The 15,298-nt window shown below is 45.5% G+C and overlaps 3 protein-coding genes across 5 annotated transcripts in view; all 3 read right to left on the minus strand.

The window, feature by feature from the left end:
* The window catches only part of LOC120446866 (diuretic hormone receptor), an 11,138-nt gene extending 1,852 nt beyond the window's left edge, over window positions 1-9,286 (minus strand). For all 3 annotated transcript variants that reach the window (XM_039628068.2, XM_044005896.1, XM_039628071.2), the window contains exons 1-5: window positions 8,895-9,286; window positions 2,118-2,510; window positions 419-536; window positions 166-367; window positions 9-105 (exon numbers count right to left, since the gene is read on the minus strand). In XM_039628068.2, coding sequence (XP_039484002.1) covers window positions 9-105; window positions 166-367; window positions 419-536; window positions 2,118-2,357 — 657 coding nt within the window. In that variant the 5' untranslated portion in view covers window positions 2,358-2,510; window positions 8,895-9,286. The remainder of the gene's footprint in view (window positions 1-8; window positions 106-165; window positions 368-418; window positions 537-2,117; window positions 2,511-8,894) is intronic.
* Window positions 9,287-9,795: 509 nt separating this feature from the next.
* LOC120446701 (endothelin-converting enzyme 2) lies at window positions 9,796-11,814 on the minus strand. Its single transcript, XM_039627799.1, has one exon. It carries the CDS (start codon window positions 11,796-11,798, stop codon window positions 9,879-9,881), a length of 1,920 nt encoding a protein of 639 aa, XP_039483733.1. The 5' UTR covers window positions 11,799-11,814; the 3' UTR covers window positions 9,796-9,878.
* Window positions 11,815-11,962: 148 nt separating this feature from the next.
* LOC120445727 (25S rRNA (cytosine-C(5))-methyltransferase nop2) lies at window positions 11,963-15,075 on the minus strand. The gene is made up of 3 exons (XM_039626296.2): window positions 14,878-15,075; window positions 13,836-14,815; window positions 11,963-13,775 (listed from the first exon to the last, which is right to left on the minus strand). The coding sequence occupies exons 1-3, from the start codon at window positions 14,972-14,974 to the stop codon at window positions 12,165-12,167; spliced, it is 2,688 nt and encodes an 895-aa protein (XP_039482230.1). The 5' UTR covers window positions 14,975-15,075; the 3' UTR covers window positions 11,963-12,164.
* Window positions 15,076-15,298: the final 223 nt, after the last annotated feature.

The following is a 15,298-nucleotide window of genomic DNA, read 5'->3' on the forward strand; positions in this document are numbered from 1 at the left end:
TAGCTTACCACTTGCAGAAACAATGTGAGTATCCACAGGAGTGCGGATGTGATGTAGGTGAGGAACAGATTGGCATGAATGGTGTTTCGCAGACAACGAAGATCTCTGTGGATTATTCACTTGAAAATTATGCATTCTATGTGTGGCATTGCAGCTACAACTCACTTAAAGCTGAGGAATATGATGAGGGCCACCACCAAGGTGGCAAAGCTCAGAAAATACCCGCAGGCATATATGATGGCGGGCAGTTCCACGTTGGGTGAGAAGTCGGGCACCACTGGTATGGAGCCCGAGTTCTGGTGACAGCGGTCGTAGTCCGAGTAGTGATTCCAGGTTCCATTTGGAAAACAATAGCGGGTGGCATTGTCTATGGATATATTGTATATTTATAATATCTAGCTTAGTCCGGAATACCCACCTGTGGTGTCGTAGTGAACGCCCTTGAATTCCTCGAAACAGGGCAATACCGCCAGGCTGCCGGCATTTGTTCGCGGCCAGCAAAGCACCGAATCGAACGAGCTGGGACATTGTAAAATCTGTAAGAATAACAACCGATTTTAGACTGGGCATATACAAAGACTGACTGGCAAGGAAAACTTGAGTAAGCATTTAGCGCAGTATAATTACACCTGACCTAGCCCACAGCCCATTAAATCCGAGTACATAAGATTTATGCCCCGTATCTGACACGATATAATAATGATTTCGCTGTGGATCCTGAGCATTTATAGCTCTGACGCATGATTTCCTTTAATCAATTGAGCTTCCAAATTTTATGCACATACACAGCGTGGCCATTCATCGGTGTAGTCCCAAAAAAAAAAAATGAAAGAATCACCAGCGGCGCGGCTGCCGCTTTATTTATATATTTGCAATGGCGTGCTAAACAATCTCATGCATACGGATACACAAGGTATATATTAATGTTAAGTATACGACCCGGCGATTGTTTACCCAGCCCAGTCCAGTCCGTACCGCACCGCCAAATTAATCGCGACGGGCGATGGTGACGGTGTTAGAAACAGAGCTCCATTGATATTTTTATTGAGCTTATCAGGTGACGCCGAGAACCGAAAACCGCGAAAACCGCGTTTTCGTCGAAGAATTCCACAAATTGTCAATTCTTTTATGGCCCACACTGATAAGCCTAAGCTCTTGCGACAGCTAATAGAGATCGGACTTAGCCACGCGACCTGTGAGCTGTCAACGAATAAGCCAAACACGACTGGGAACTCCGGCAATATTTGTCTTTGCTCTTCTGATTTTCACTCATTAGCCTATTCATTTGGGCACAGTCAAGGAATGCATACATTTTATGACAATTTTCGAAGAATAACGCCCTTGATCGTGTATTTGGGGTAAACAAATGTGGCTAAATGCAGCCTCAAGTGGGTTTCCTTGGGTCTAGTTTTGTTTACAGCCGAGAGGAATTCATAAATAAATAGCTGCTGCATTTTCCGGAAATAAAATGCCAAAGTAATTCCAAAAATAATTTAATCCGAAAGCGATCGACAGTTCACTCGCCTGATTTTTCGCATTGTACCCAAAGTGAGAGATATTCAGCGGCGGATGGATTGAAGCCAATTATTTCGGAACTGAAGATGGATCAATTAGCGGATACAATTAATTGGAAAATTCCCAAATCGACCAAAGAGGTGAATTCGTTCGCCAAACAAAGGCTAATTAGGAATATTTATTGGCCGGCTCGCTTTTTATTTGAATTGCCCCATACAAAACGTTAATGATTCAATTGAAAATGATGGATTGATACTCCTATAAACACTGACACAGTAGAGAAATCTTCAGCTGAGAACATTACTATGGCATATTTCCGCTATTTTGGGTGAAACTGGCCAGTTTAAAAGCAAACTGTTATTATTTATTAAATAACATGTAATGCATTTGGTTGGATTTCGTGGACAACCAGCTAAAACTGCTTAACGTATCGAAGAGCAATCAAGTACATTACGTGGTTTAGTGGGGCATTAAACAACTGAGTTGTTGGATTGACTAACATGTCAATTACTAATGAGTACTAAATATTTCATTGGCGGACGGACCATGTTGGTGGAGTGTTTGGATGGGGATCCAACCCATCCCCAGTCGTCGAGACTCACCCGCTTGGCACCAGATGTTAGGGCCTCCAGGGACGCCTGCTCCTCCTCCCGCTGCTGCTGCTGCTGGCACTGTTGCGTGCGGTTTTGGAGCAGCCCCCCACTGCTGCCCTGCTGGACGCCAATTAGGGCGCTGGCCCGCTGCAGCATGTCCACGGAGAAGTTGGCGATGACCTTGGCCAGGTCGTCCTGCGAGGCGTCATCCAGGCTATCGACCAGTGCCCTCAAATCGTCGTCTGCCATGTGTGGGTGCCTGGAAGGCCTGACTCTGTCCTCTGATGGTTTCTCGGTGAGCGCTGGTGCAATATGGAAGACGGCAGGAACCTGTCAACGAGGCGTCTCCGCTTCTGAACTCTGGCACTTCACGGGCACCGTGCGATGCGCAATTAAACGAATCTGCGCAAATAAGCCAAGAAAGAAGTACTCGTTATCAGTTCAAATAAAGAGTCTTCGCCACCGAAAAAGTAGCGAAATCAGATTTCAAGTCCACAACCCAGAACAGCCTCCATTCGCTCATATGGCTCTATATCTCTATAGATATGCTATATATTATAAAAGGCATTTATTAGCTAGCTGGTTAAATATTTTCGGTTGCCGTGACTCAACAAATTATCCAGAAGGCCGAAGCCCAAGGGTCCATATTGTGTTGATTGAAGAGAGAGAGAATAAATAATAAAATAAATTCACATATAGGAATACTGGAAACTAGTAGAGTGTTTTTGGAAAAACACTCTTCACTTCAGCGATTTATGGTCTTCGCTTTTTATGCTAGTGTATACAAATTATAAAAAATCTGTATAAATAATACATGCGAATATCACGTGCCCTTGTGGATCTCTTTTATGGGAGTGGCTTCAGATTAAATCTAGATAACTGCGGCGCAATCTTTATGGACAGCGTAGTGGGTTTGTCATTGGCAACCAAAGGGCAGGAACACCGTGAAATACTTTTCCACGGCCAGAGTAGCGGAATTGACTCGTTTTATGGCACACGGTTCGAGAATCGTTCCAACCGACTGCCATTATATTTGGCTACACACCCACGATCAATTACTGGCTCGTCCAGACATTAGATCCCCATTAACTGCCATAACTCTTTCCCGCTCGATAATGTTTGCTGAAAGCTGTCGCAATGGAGATTGCATGCCAGTGATAAACATTGCGATTCGCAAGGGTGAGAATGCGATTGGATGGCTTTCGTGGGATACTTAGTTGGAGATTTAATTGGGCTTGATGGAGCTGATAATCAGGGAGGTGGTAATCAGGGCAATTAAATCAAGTTTTAGTCGCAGGCCAAGTTTGCCAAGTTTTGCATTCAAAACTTTGACAGTTTATAGTTTTCAAGGGAATAAAGCCTTATCACTTTGTAGAAGAAATACAAACACCCGTCACGCACAATCATTAAATGAAACAATTAAGCAACAAAGTAATTAAACTAGTCCGGCGGCAGTAACTTTAGTCGATAATTGTGGCAGGGTGGCAGGGGCGCCTGTGACAGATGTGTAAACCAGGTGCATGTGCGTTTCCACCCTCCGACGAGGATGGAGATGCCCTGCCCCTCATCCGCGGCACTGTGATTAAAACAAAGAGTGTCAAGTTATTTATTAATGAACAAATACCATGGCAGCGAGCTGTTCCCCGGGTCGCCGACCCATCTCATCCCATCCTACCCCGCACCATCGCATCTCATCTGGGCACGACTCACGCACAGAGCTTTAGCCGCATTAACAGCCGGAGGGTAATGAGTGGGCCAGGAGCTTTGTCAGTGCCAAGTTGGGAGATATGATAACGGCGGCCCTGGCTGGAGACCCATGCACACCGGCACATGTGCTGGACCCGTATCTGTTCTCGGTGCACTTAAATGGGCCATCTTGGCCATGTCCGACCGGCTAATTACGCCCTATAAATAGCCTCCAACCACTTTGATCTCGAGCACTGGTAGGTTCTGGTAGGAAATAGCAGCTGCACCTGCACCTACCAGCGCGTTGGAGGAATCCGCGGAATCAGCGGAATCCGCCCGAAAATTTTAGGCACGCGTACCTTTCCTTTTCTGAAAAAACGTGCTTCTTATGACCTTTAAACTTGGAGAAAAATATAGCATTTATCTTTGAAACAACAATTTTCTTGACATGCACTTTAATGTTAATAAAAATCGTTCTTTTAATCAATAAAAAGACATCTTATTTTGTATGTTCATTTAACATTATTTATATATTGCAATCTGAGTATGTAAAGAAATCAAAATGTAAATTTAAGTACTTATTTTTAATGGAACTCGAGTCTTTGCTTGAGAAATCAATGAAAATGAAACTATTTCTCGAGAACATCCCCTCTACTTATACTTTCAATGCGCTATATAAAGCTATATAATAGAATTCATCGGAAATTTGTGTTCTGTGCAGGGATTCAATTAAAATGAAAGCAGATCCTGCAAACGACCACCGTTTTCCGCCTCCCTAAACGGCTCTAAACCGCTCATCCCACGCCGCCTTTTCAGTAGGCAAATATTTGCCTTCAATCCCGAAATGGCCAAACATCTGGCATAGAAGTCGTCATGCCACAATCTTAAGCTCTCCATCCAAAAAAGAAGCAGCGATTTATTTATGGGCTTGGCAAACAAGCGCATTATTTGGACGAGCGCGTGCTTGTGGTTATCGCCGTGATGATGATTATGATGGCGATGATCGTAATCATCAGCATCCGTGTCATTTGGAGCCAATGGTGGGGCAACTAATCTGGCCCCAAATGCGCCACAATTAGCTGCCCAGCAGTCAAATAAACATTTCGACTGTTTGACCAATGTAAATAATAATAGCGCCCAGTTTCAAATGAATCGTGGGCATCCAGTGCTTGCGGCTGGTGCAACAGGGCGTATGCCTAATATTCACTGGCCACTGCACACTGCTCTCCAACATTCCTGTTCCACTGCTGCTCCGCTGCTCCTCCGATGATTTATGGAGTGTCAAAACAAATGAAAATTAATTGGCAATCGGCATGTGGGCAATGGAAAGGCCAACGAAGACGGACATGCAATCCGTAACATGCGCGCTTGGCCATCAAAATGGGCCGACTAATAGCGAAACTATGGCCATGGAACTGCAGGAATTGTAGAATACAAGGAACTTCCCGATGTTTTACACATGGAAAAACGCCCAACTCATATGCCTTACTCATGAAGAGAATAATTTTCATAATTGTCATCATAAATCAGAGAGTTCTCATGAGCAGCAGGATTGCCAAAGTACCATTCGCATATTTCATGTATTACTCAATTAATGCCGGAAAAACAATCATTATGTTGAAACCAAATTAGCATATTACATATAAAATTCATATTCTGAAATACCTTTGGCAAAACATTCGCTTCCTCGACAATCTAATGCACATACATTTAAGATATTGATGTAGTAATTTAAGAAGCTTCCTGCTAAAGTTTATATTTAATAAATAATAATGTTTTCAGATAATTCATGGCATTGGGTTTCAAACATAAATGTTAAAGTTCAAAGTTCAATGGTGAGTTATCTTGGCATTATGGAGTATCCATTGGTGATACTCACTTCCAGCCTGCCTTATCAATGAAATTCGCCAAAGTGCAAATTCTACTATCTTCGCATCAATTAAAAGACATTAAGCCAGCGCCATATGCCAGTGGCGGAGCGTGATAAAAACCACGTAAATTAAATGTGCTGAGAAAGACGAGCGGCAATAAAAACTATGGCCAGCAGGAAGCAGAAGGCAGCAGCTTTATGAATGAACGAGCCCATCCAGCGAAGCGTGTATAGAAGTGTAGAAGTCAGAAGTCGACGACAACGAAAACGACAACGTCAGCTGGCGGAAGAATCAAATCCAATCGAATCGAAACGAATCGCATTGAATCGAGGCGAATTAAATCGAAGCCAATGGAATGGCAGACGCAGTCAGGCGGCATCATATCGATATTTATGGTTTTGCCCGTCCGAAGGCAAATAAATAGATGGATGGATGGCCGGGCGGTTGGATGGATGCCGAACATCGTCATTCGCCTCGTCATCCTTATCCTCTTGACCATCACCCCGTGAGACAAGGTAGTCTACGGCCAAGCAAAACACACAGACACCCACACGGTCCACATGGACACGGCTAAAGTTTACAAATTAAAAGAAAATTGAAACGAAACCAAACGCACAGACTGGGAGATGGAGCAGATGGAGCACGGAGCACATGGCGTATGAGCAACTGGGAGCGATATCAAGCATACGCCGCTTTGCCAGACGACTTCATTTCACATGCTTACCAATTTTATTGGCTTACAACAGCATAACAACTTCTGAAGATGCCTTGAACTCGCAGGACGCATTGGATATGCGGGGGGCAACGGTGTGGAATCGTAAATATGTTTTAATGCCCTGCCAAAACAGAAAGTTGAATAAAGTCGGCATGAAACAAAAATACTTCCCTTTTCATTTGCAATTTTCACACAAGTTCGGCAACAGAGCTGCGGGCATTTTATTGCCTGTTGCAGAGCAGGTGAGTTGGAGTAGAAGTTGGAGTTCAAGGAGCAGAAGCCATGGAGATACCCAGGAACATGCATAGTAATTCCACCCCGTCATGGACACACGCCCAGATACATAAACATGATGTAATTTTAAAATTTCATGAGTTCATGCAAAGTTTGTTTTATCTGCTTTATGGCAGCAGCGCTTCAGGGGCACTGGATGCAGAAAGGGTACATGGCTAAGGACCACCAGCATCATGGAGGCCAATCCAGGAGCAGCTGCTAGGGGAGCAATCAATACCTATTAATATATTCAATTAGCTAACCGCGACAGCCACGAGAACTATGTGCAAATAGTGACTAAGTGGGGAAATGTAAAGGCAAATATCTGATTAACCATCCATTTGCAAACTCAATTAGCAGCCTTTTCGGGTCGCCAACTCAGATAGTTTCATTGCATCTCAGAATCATCTTTTAATTTGTATTTTCTACACTTGTTATTACATTTTATATTGGGATAAAGACCATTAAAGACTTGGATGGCCAATCATTTTTGAGTCTTTCAATTTATGATATTAACTATATATAAATCCGATATTGTGTATATTTATATTGTGTTTACAAACATGAGAAAATTACAGTACAACGTTTACTTATTTGGGAGAGATATGATTCAAAAAACACTCATATGTTACTGTTATAACCCGCAATTTGTCTCGGTGTAAAAGGATTTGAAGGTTGAAGATCGGGAGGGAGCTCACCGAGAGGGCAATCGAACAAAGTCAGTCACTTCCTAACACACAACACACAAAATGCATTTAGAGTTAGTAGATCGAACAAAGGCCACTCAAAATGGGCGTACTTACACTCGAAAGCCATTTGCTAATTTTAGCCCCAACCCCCAAAAGTTTTCGCCCACCTACATTGCCGCCCGCTTCGCCTTCTTACAATCGAGTATAATTAAATTTTCGTATTTACTTAACAATTCATATTGGAGAGTCGCAAACAATTTGCGCCCTGCTGAGTCCCGAAGCCAGTCGCGATTTCGTATCCCCTGCTTGCCTTTTGGGGACCCGGGAAAAGGGGGCCTAATGAATTGGGGACGGGGAGTGCGGGTGATGCTGGCGCATATAAAGGGTGAATATTACAAGTGTTTATATTTGCTCAACAACAGCAACATCGCGTGAGTGTGAGTGTTTTTGTGTATGTGTGTGGGCGTGGGCGTGGCGCACATCTGAAATATGCATTAAAGCACAATTTTCAAATGCAGTTCGGAAAAAGCTGGAGGATGCCCATCCCGCCGGATAGGAATTAATTAAAAAATCCCCCTGCAGGATGCAGGAAGCAGAGGGTGGGCAGAGCAGGGGGCAGTGGGGGCCTATAGAGGACATGATGTCCCCAAGCACCTCAAGGCCCCTTTATCCGGATAATCCGAGTCGTAAACATGCAAATGGAGCAAACACATTTGCATATAAGATATAAAATCGTGGGTAGGCGAGACTGGCAAACAATTCAATACGTTGTGGAGACGACCATATTTGTAAGAACTTCCAGAAACTATTTTTAAGGCAATTAGTCTTCAAAAGCATTGAGCTCACACTTTCAGTTTTCCACAATTTATCTATCTATATTTATTTTTTATTTGTTTTCTGCTTCAGCGTATCAGTATCAGCTATGATAGTCCAAAAAAGGTAGACACGGAATAAAGGAAATACAGTTCGAGATAGGTTTTCAATAAATAGAAAGACTATTTCACATTGCCAGAAAAAACAATAAGGACTAATGCCAAATATATTTGAATATTTGTTAATTAAGTTAATAAAATTTGCTACGTAAGCAGAGGTTTTTTTTGGGTTCATAAAGAAGTGTATATAAGAATCCCTCAGCGCCACGACCCTCCCTTCTTCACCATGGAAATTTGTTTTTGCTTTTTGTGATGCTGGTAGCGGATAATCCGACGGCCATTGAGTCTAATCAGACGTTTATTCTTCAATTTAAAGTCTATTTGCGGACTTCTCCATTGTTTGCTAATGGGAGCAAGCTGCTAAGTGATCATCGCCACTTGGATTTTGATTTGGTTGCGAATTTGGACCCCGTGCGCCACCCGTGGCGCTCTGCGGAATGTTTTTGTGGCCCCGGGCAGCCCGGTATTTGCCCAATTTGTTATGCACCGGCCGAGGAATGGATCTTTTGGACTGGATCTGGATGTTTGGCGTCGTTCTGGGGGTCAGGGTCTCCCGATCTCACGCCCCATCCCGAGCTAACTGTCGAATTCGCGAATTAGCGCCCCTTCTTCGCACTCACATGGGGTTTTCTTATTGTTTTTTTGCACCTCTTTTCTTTTGCGGAGCTTTATACGTTTATCGCCTTTTTATCATTATCATTTATTTGTTTGCATTAGCTAACACACTCGCATGATCGCGAAATGACACATATTAGGAACCTGGGAACACGTTTTATTTTAGATGACATCGAATACTTCCCGAATACAACGAGCGAATCGAAAAAAAACAGAAATAACACCGAAATTACGACGGAAAACAGAATTAAGCCTGCGGCGCTCGTGGTGTTTTACGCGGATGCTGCGCTCTGTGCGAGATGGCGAGATAATCGGAGGAGCACCAGCCGGGCCAAGATTATGGGCAGTCGAACGACAGACACGGCGACCTGGCACACGCGTCCAAAGGCGGCCAAAGACAGCGCCAAACTGCGGCCCACGGGGCGGATGAAAATGCGAGCTTTGAGGAAAAGCACACCTACACAGCAATCAGGGCTCCCACGCACACACATGCACAGGATACAACACCAGTTGAACCGAAACTACCGCAACAAGTTGAAAAGCTCGAGCAGAGAGAGAGCGGCAAGAGAAAGTGGGAGAGGCAGTGAGCTAAAAGCTCCCGGTGAGACCGGCATTTTCTGCGGTATTTGCATTCAATTGACGATTGCAACGATTTTGATTGTGATTGTGATTGCGATTGCGATGGCCTGTCAGCTGCAATTGACACTCAGCCTGAATGGCCCGCCAAATGGGGTTTGTCAACTGCGAACAGGAATAAGCCACCGAATACCCTGGAACTGGAACATCCCTCACAGCGATTTAGAATACTTATTTAACTTTCTAGTGAGTGTTTAAATATTGCAGATACAATCATTATAGGAACTTATTGGATAGTATAAAGTCGTTTGTTTGTTTGTATATTTATAACATTGAATTTATTTCTTTTTTCCAGGATATCAATAGCAAGGCAGCCCATTTGATCACAATATATTCCGTGTTACATTTTAGTGTTATGGATGCACATTTCGATTGGAATTAGCCTCCTCCCTTGGGCGCCACATTTCGCAGTTGGTCGAGTGACTCGTTTCGCAATTGAAGTCGTATGCAAATTGACGCAAATTGCCAACGCTCACGTTCACACGCTCATCGTCCCGATCGTGGGCGATCACCGGCGGCAGGGATCCGCAGAAGAACTGGGCGTAGCTAAGGTGGAACAGCTGGGGCGCCGTGAACTGCCGCTCAAAAGCATACGGACGGTACTCGAACTTCCGGGAGTCGTGGTCCAAGCCAAAGAAGGAATCGTAGGCCAGTTGCAGGCCATTGAGATCCGCCAGGCGTTCTTTCAGCGAGACGAATGGTGGTTGCTCCGCACACTTAATTGCATCCCGGAAAGCCTGCGACTCCCGGATCTCCAAGCCCACAGGTGACTCATTTCCGGCGGCTTCAAAGAGTATACCTTCCTGTTCGAAGGCGTGGTTCATCTCGTGGCCCATCACTGCTCCCACTAGACTGTGCTGGAAGATGGCGTGCTGTCGGTGATCGAACAGAGGCCACTGCAAAAATTCCATGGGAACGGTTATGGTGTTCCTTTCGTTCTCATAGAAGGGAGAAGTACGGGCCTTGCGCACGTTGTCGTTGACATAGTAGTGCCGCAGATCCACTCGAGAATCCCTTTCAAGCAGTCCAGCATTCTGGAGACGCGTTCGTAGGGCCAATGCTTCAAGAAGATTGGCCAGAAAGTTTGTCCTGGTAAAATTAGCACTTCCATAGTGATTGTTATAGAACTCGGGGGATTTCTCCTCTGGTAAATTTCCAATTCTAATCTGAATACCTTTCAACTTTGCTCTCACATAGGCCAACTGGTCGGTCGTAAGTTGCAGGCGATTGGCATCCAAGTATTTCCCAAAAGTTGCCTTTAAGTTGGATAAAATCTCCTGTAGCTTCTGGGCATCCTGCTCCCGGTTTTGGTATATAAATCGATCATAGATGTAGTTCATGCCCAGGGGAAGATAGGCACGCATATGGTGAATGCAGCTCCTTGGATTCCGCTCCCTAGGCTCTGACTCCTCAACTAAAACATACTGGCGTGCACGAATATAGGTGTCCTTGGGATCTCTGGCGAAATCCCGTAGGAAGCGAAAACATTCCCGCAAATACTCCACATCACTCACCTCGAAGGTCAGACGATCGAACTCTTCAGTATGGTTCCCACCCAATAATTCAATGAAAAAGGAATGTGGAATGGGGATTTGCCGCCTTAATTCACTGTAACTCCATGTATATACCAAAGGATTTTGTGCACGATACTCATCCTGAAGCTGATGCATTTTCTCCACCAGTTCAAACACTCCCCACGTGTACCACTCTTCTTCGTAAAGTCGCATGAGCTGCAAGACCCGCAGGTCACTATATCTGGCAGCCGGATCGGGCATCTTAATCTGAACAAGCCAGCGCATGGAATCATTGGCGGCCACATCAACTCGCTCATCAATGAACACACCATTCAAGCCGTCCACGAGGAACTTTTTAGGGTGCACGGTCCAGTGATTAACCAGTTCTTCTGGGCGGGGATTCCCGTGTAGCTTTCGCATATCCTCCGTGCAGGCCTTGTAGTACAGTCGCATTTGTCCTATGAGTCGGGGTGCCAGTGTATCGTTTTCTCCCAAGTGGCTCTCCATGAACTCCACCATGGCACTGGCAAACTGATCCTCTACGCGTTCGAAGTTGTCCACATATTCAGAGGCACTGGAGAAGCCACCGCAGGCAAAATTCCAGAAATTCGTGCATGGCGATGTTGTTCTGTTCAGATTACTGTGAATATCGTTCGCCGTTGCAACGTTGATGTCCACTAGCGCCTGGATGGGAATTAATAATGCCACCAGGCAACAGCACAGCAAAAGTAAACTGCCCATTAAGCTCGCTCGATTCATACTGAATAATTAATGAAACAACAGATTATCGCAACGCTCTGCTGAGCTTGGACACCTTCGATCTGGCGATCGAGCTTTGGGACTGATAGTGACAACTCGGTCAATACTAGATTCCCATTTGAAATGTAGAGCAATTCCCCGCCCAATTAAATGTAGCTGCCACCTTTACAATTTATATAAAACCGCTTGCTGACTACATTAATCAGAGCTTAACGTTTATTGAATCTTAATTACACCACTGTTGTAGTTCAATCTTCAATCGTTCGCTAAGACAGTTCGCAATATAAAACAGGTAATCGCGTCGGGACTACCCCAACTATATGTCACAGGCTTATAGTCTACTTAACCAAACTGGATCTAAGGTGTTCACTTCTTGAACTTTTGCTTCTTTCCAGCATTCGCTCCCGCCGTGGACTTTTTCAGCTGGCCAATTTGTTTGGATTTCTGCCTCAGCTTGTTCTGCTTCTTGATGGGCTTTCCCTCCAAAATGGGCACATCGTCGATATCCACTCGCGGCGCCTTGGCCAGCTTGGCGCTTGCCTTGGCCGGCTGTTTTCCTTTCGGCTGTGGCTTATTTTTCGGTTCCTTAGCTGCTGGTTTAGTAGGGGACTCTGTGCCATTGACCGTTGGCTTTTTGGCCTCGGGTTTAGCTGGTGAAGCGGATCCATTTTCCTTGGGTTGCGTTGCTTGGTTCTTTTTATTTAATGGTTTTGCATCTGAATTGGAAGCTGGAGTTTTGCCATTGGTTTGTTTTTTTTTAGGTGTAGGTTTAGAAGGTGCCTCGCTTCCATTTGTTTTCTCGGCTGGTGCCTGGGCTTTCTTCTCTTTCTTCTCCGCCGGCTGTTCTGGCTTTGGCTTTTTGGGCGCCTTGACGGGCTGCTCAAATACCTTGGCCACATACTTGGTCTTGCTCTCTTCTCGCTTCTTCTTCTTCAGCTCCTGTTCGATTTCGGTGAAACTCGGTTTTCCGGCACGCTTGCCCAACAGCTTTCGGGGACCCTTCTCCTTTGATGCTTCCTCCTCCTCCTCAGGCTCAGCAGCCGCTTCTGTAGTGGCCTCCGCCTCGATGGCCTCGTCCAGCTGCTTCTCATCCTCCTCCTGCTGCTCCTTAGTTATAGGTATGGTGTTGGAGAATTTCTTAAGCTTGGCCACGTAGAATCCGTCCATGTTGTGGGTGTGCGGGTAGTAGCGCTTGGTAAGGTTTAAGCTAGGATGGAACCGATGCTGCCGGAACTTGGTGAAGCCCTCTACGCCGAAGTCCAGACCAGTGGGCACAAGTTTGACGTTTCGCTTCTTTAATGCATAGTCGATAACCCATTCGTTCTCCTCGGGCAACACTGAGCAAGTTGAGTAGACAATGTAGCCGCCAGTTGATGACTTCGCATCCGTACAATCAATGGCAGTCAGCAGGAGCTTCCTCTGCAGATTGTAGCACCTTTGCACATCTACTTCCGACTTGGTGGTCTTCACACTGGGATCCTTGGAGACGACGCCAGTTCCTGTGCAAGGAGCATCCAGCAGGACGCGGTCAAAGCCAGTCATAATATTCCGGAACTTTGTGCCGTCTTCGCAGCTGACCACCGCATTCACAATTCCCAGGCGATGGAAATTGGCAACAATGGCCTTGATGCGATCCCTGTTCGAATCGTTGGCGAAGAGCACACCAGTGTTCTTCATGATACTTGCGATGTGGGATCCCTTTCCACCTGGGGCCGAGCACATGTCCAGGATGCGTTCGTTCTCCTGGGGGGCGAGTGCCATTACAGGCAGCAGCGAGGAGGCGCCCTGAATCATGTAGTGACCAGCCAGATACTCTGGAGTTGCACCTAGCGGCACCTGTGAGTTAAAGACAACCAATCCCACTTTCGTCCATTTGCCAAGGGGATCCAAGTTGACGCCACGATTGATCAGAGCTCCGGCCAAATCCCTACGACGTGTTTTTAGAGTATTGGTCCGTATGGTCAGGGGACGAGCAATCTAAAGGAGAACATATTAATTATTAAACATTTGACTTCAATTTTTATAAACTAAACTAACCTCTGAGGCCTCCAGATATTCCATTAGCTCTGTCAGCGGTAACATGTCCATCAGCTTCTCCATCAAAAACTCGTTGTAGCTGTAATACAAACACAGATCCCTGCGCAACAAATCGATGTACTCCCCGCGAGACCTATCCGCCTGGCGATACTTTTTGAAGTCGGATAAAACCAAGCTGACGTCCTTAATGCGCTGTTGCACTTCCTGCAGGGTTAGGTCCTTCTCGGTTTCTTCGCCTTCGACGGGTAGCTGGAAAACATCCTGCCTGTCAACGGTTTCCAACATTTCGTCGTCGGCCATTTGGGCTTCCTTAGCCTCGCGCTTTTTGAGTTTCTTGTTAGCCCGTTCGATAGGCAGCTTGTCATCATCATCATCGTCGTCCTCATCCTCCTCTTCGTCACTGTCTGCCTGAACACCATCTTCCTCGCCCGATATATCAAAGTCATCGTCGGAGTTGACATCATCATCATCGGAAAGATCGGCCAGCTTGCCAACCTGAGCGGTGTCATCGTCAGATTCATCCTCTTCCTCATCGTCTTCCCCTTCCTCTCCAGATTCTTCTTCTGCTTCCAGGCCATCGTCGTCGTCGGAGTCGTCCTCCAACTCATCTTGGGAGCCGTTCTCCGCCTCCTCATCCTCCTCCTCGGACTCTGTTTCTGGCTGCTTCTTCTGTTTTTTCGGCTTCAGCCAAGCATCGTTGTCATCTGTAAAGCCCTTGGTAGCTGTGGATTTCTTGCTCTGCGGAGCCCGCACCAGTTGAGGCACCTCCTCATCGGAGGATGCAACCTGTTGCTCCTCTTCATTGTCCTCTGGATCGCTGTCGCTGTTGTAGGCCGTCTTCCTCTTAGCCGGTTGCGGTAGCTTTCCCTTAGCCTTCTTCTCCTGCAGTTTGGCCTTCTGGACCACTTTTTTCTGCTCCCGCTTCACAAATCTTTGCTTCTGTCGGTGGGAGAGCTTCTTGTCCTCCTCTTCCATGGGAGCTGTGAATTAAAACATTTGAAATGAACACCCGAACGATGGGGTAATCTTGACCAGCACTCACCAAACGATTGTTTGCGAAAAACAGGCGGTCCTTGTTTGCGGGCCTTGCGCCCAGGTCCCTTCTTCGGTTTATCACTATATTCCGCCTTCCGACCCATATTTTTAACTTAATTTATCCGGTTTTTTGGAGCAGAGTTTAGGAAAAACGTGAGCAATTCGATTTTGCTCCACGTGCGCCGCTCAAAAGACAGCGAGTGTTTTCCAGCACTGGTCACAGGGAACTGCTTAAGACAGTGCTGCCGACTTTTTAGCTATAACTAGCTAGGAACTATGTTTTCTATCCAAAATGTGGTAATTAATAAACTATTTATGATTTAAAATATTATTTTCTCGGATTAAGCTTGATTCCGCTAGAGCTAATTAGTAAGGTTACTTACGTATATATATTTATTTGTTGGAGACAAATTCAAGTTTTAATTTAA

Source organism: Drosophila santomea, chromosome 2R (assembly GCF_016746245.2).
Source record: "Drosophila santomea strain STO CAGO 1482 chromosome 2R, Prin_Dsan_1.1, whole genome shotgun sequence".
Lineage (NCBI taxonomy): Eukaryota > Metazoa > Arthropoda > Insecta > Diptera > Drosophilidae > Drosophila > Drosophila santomea.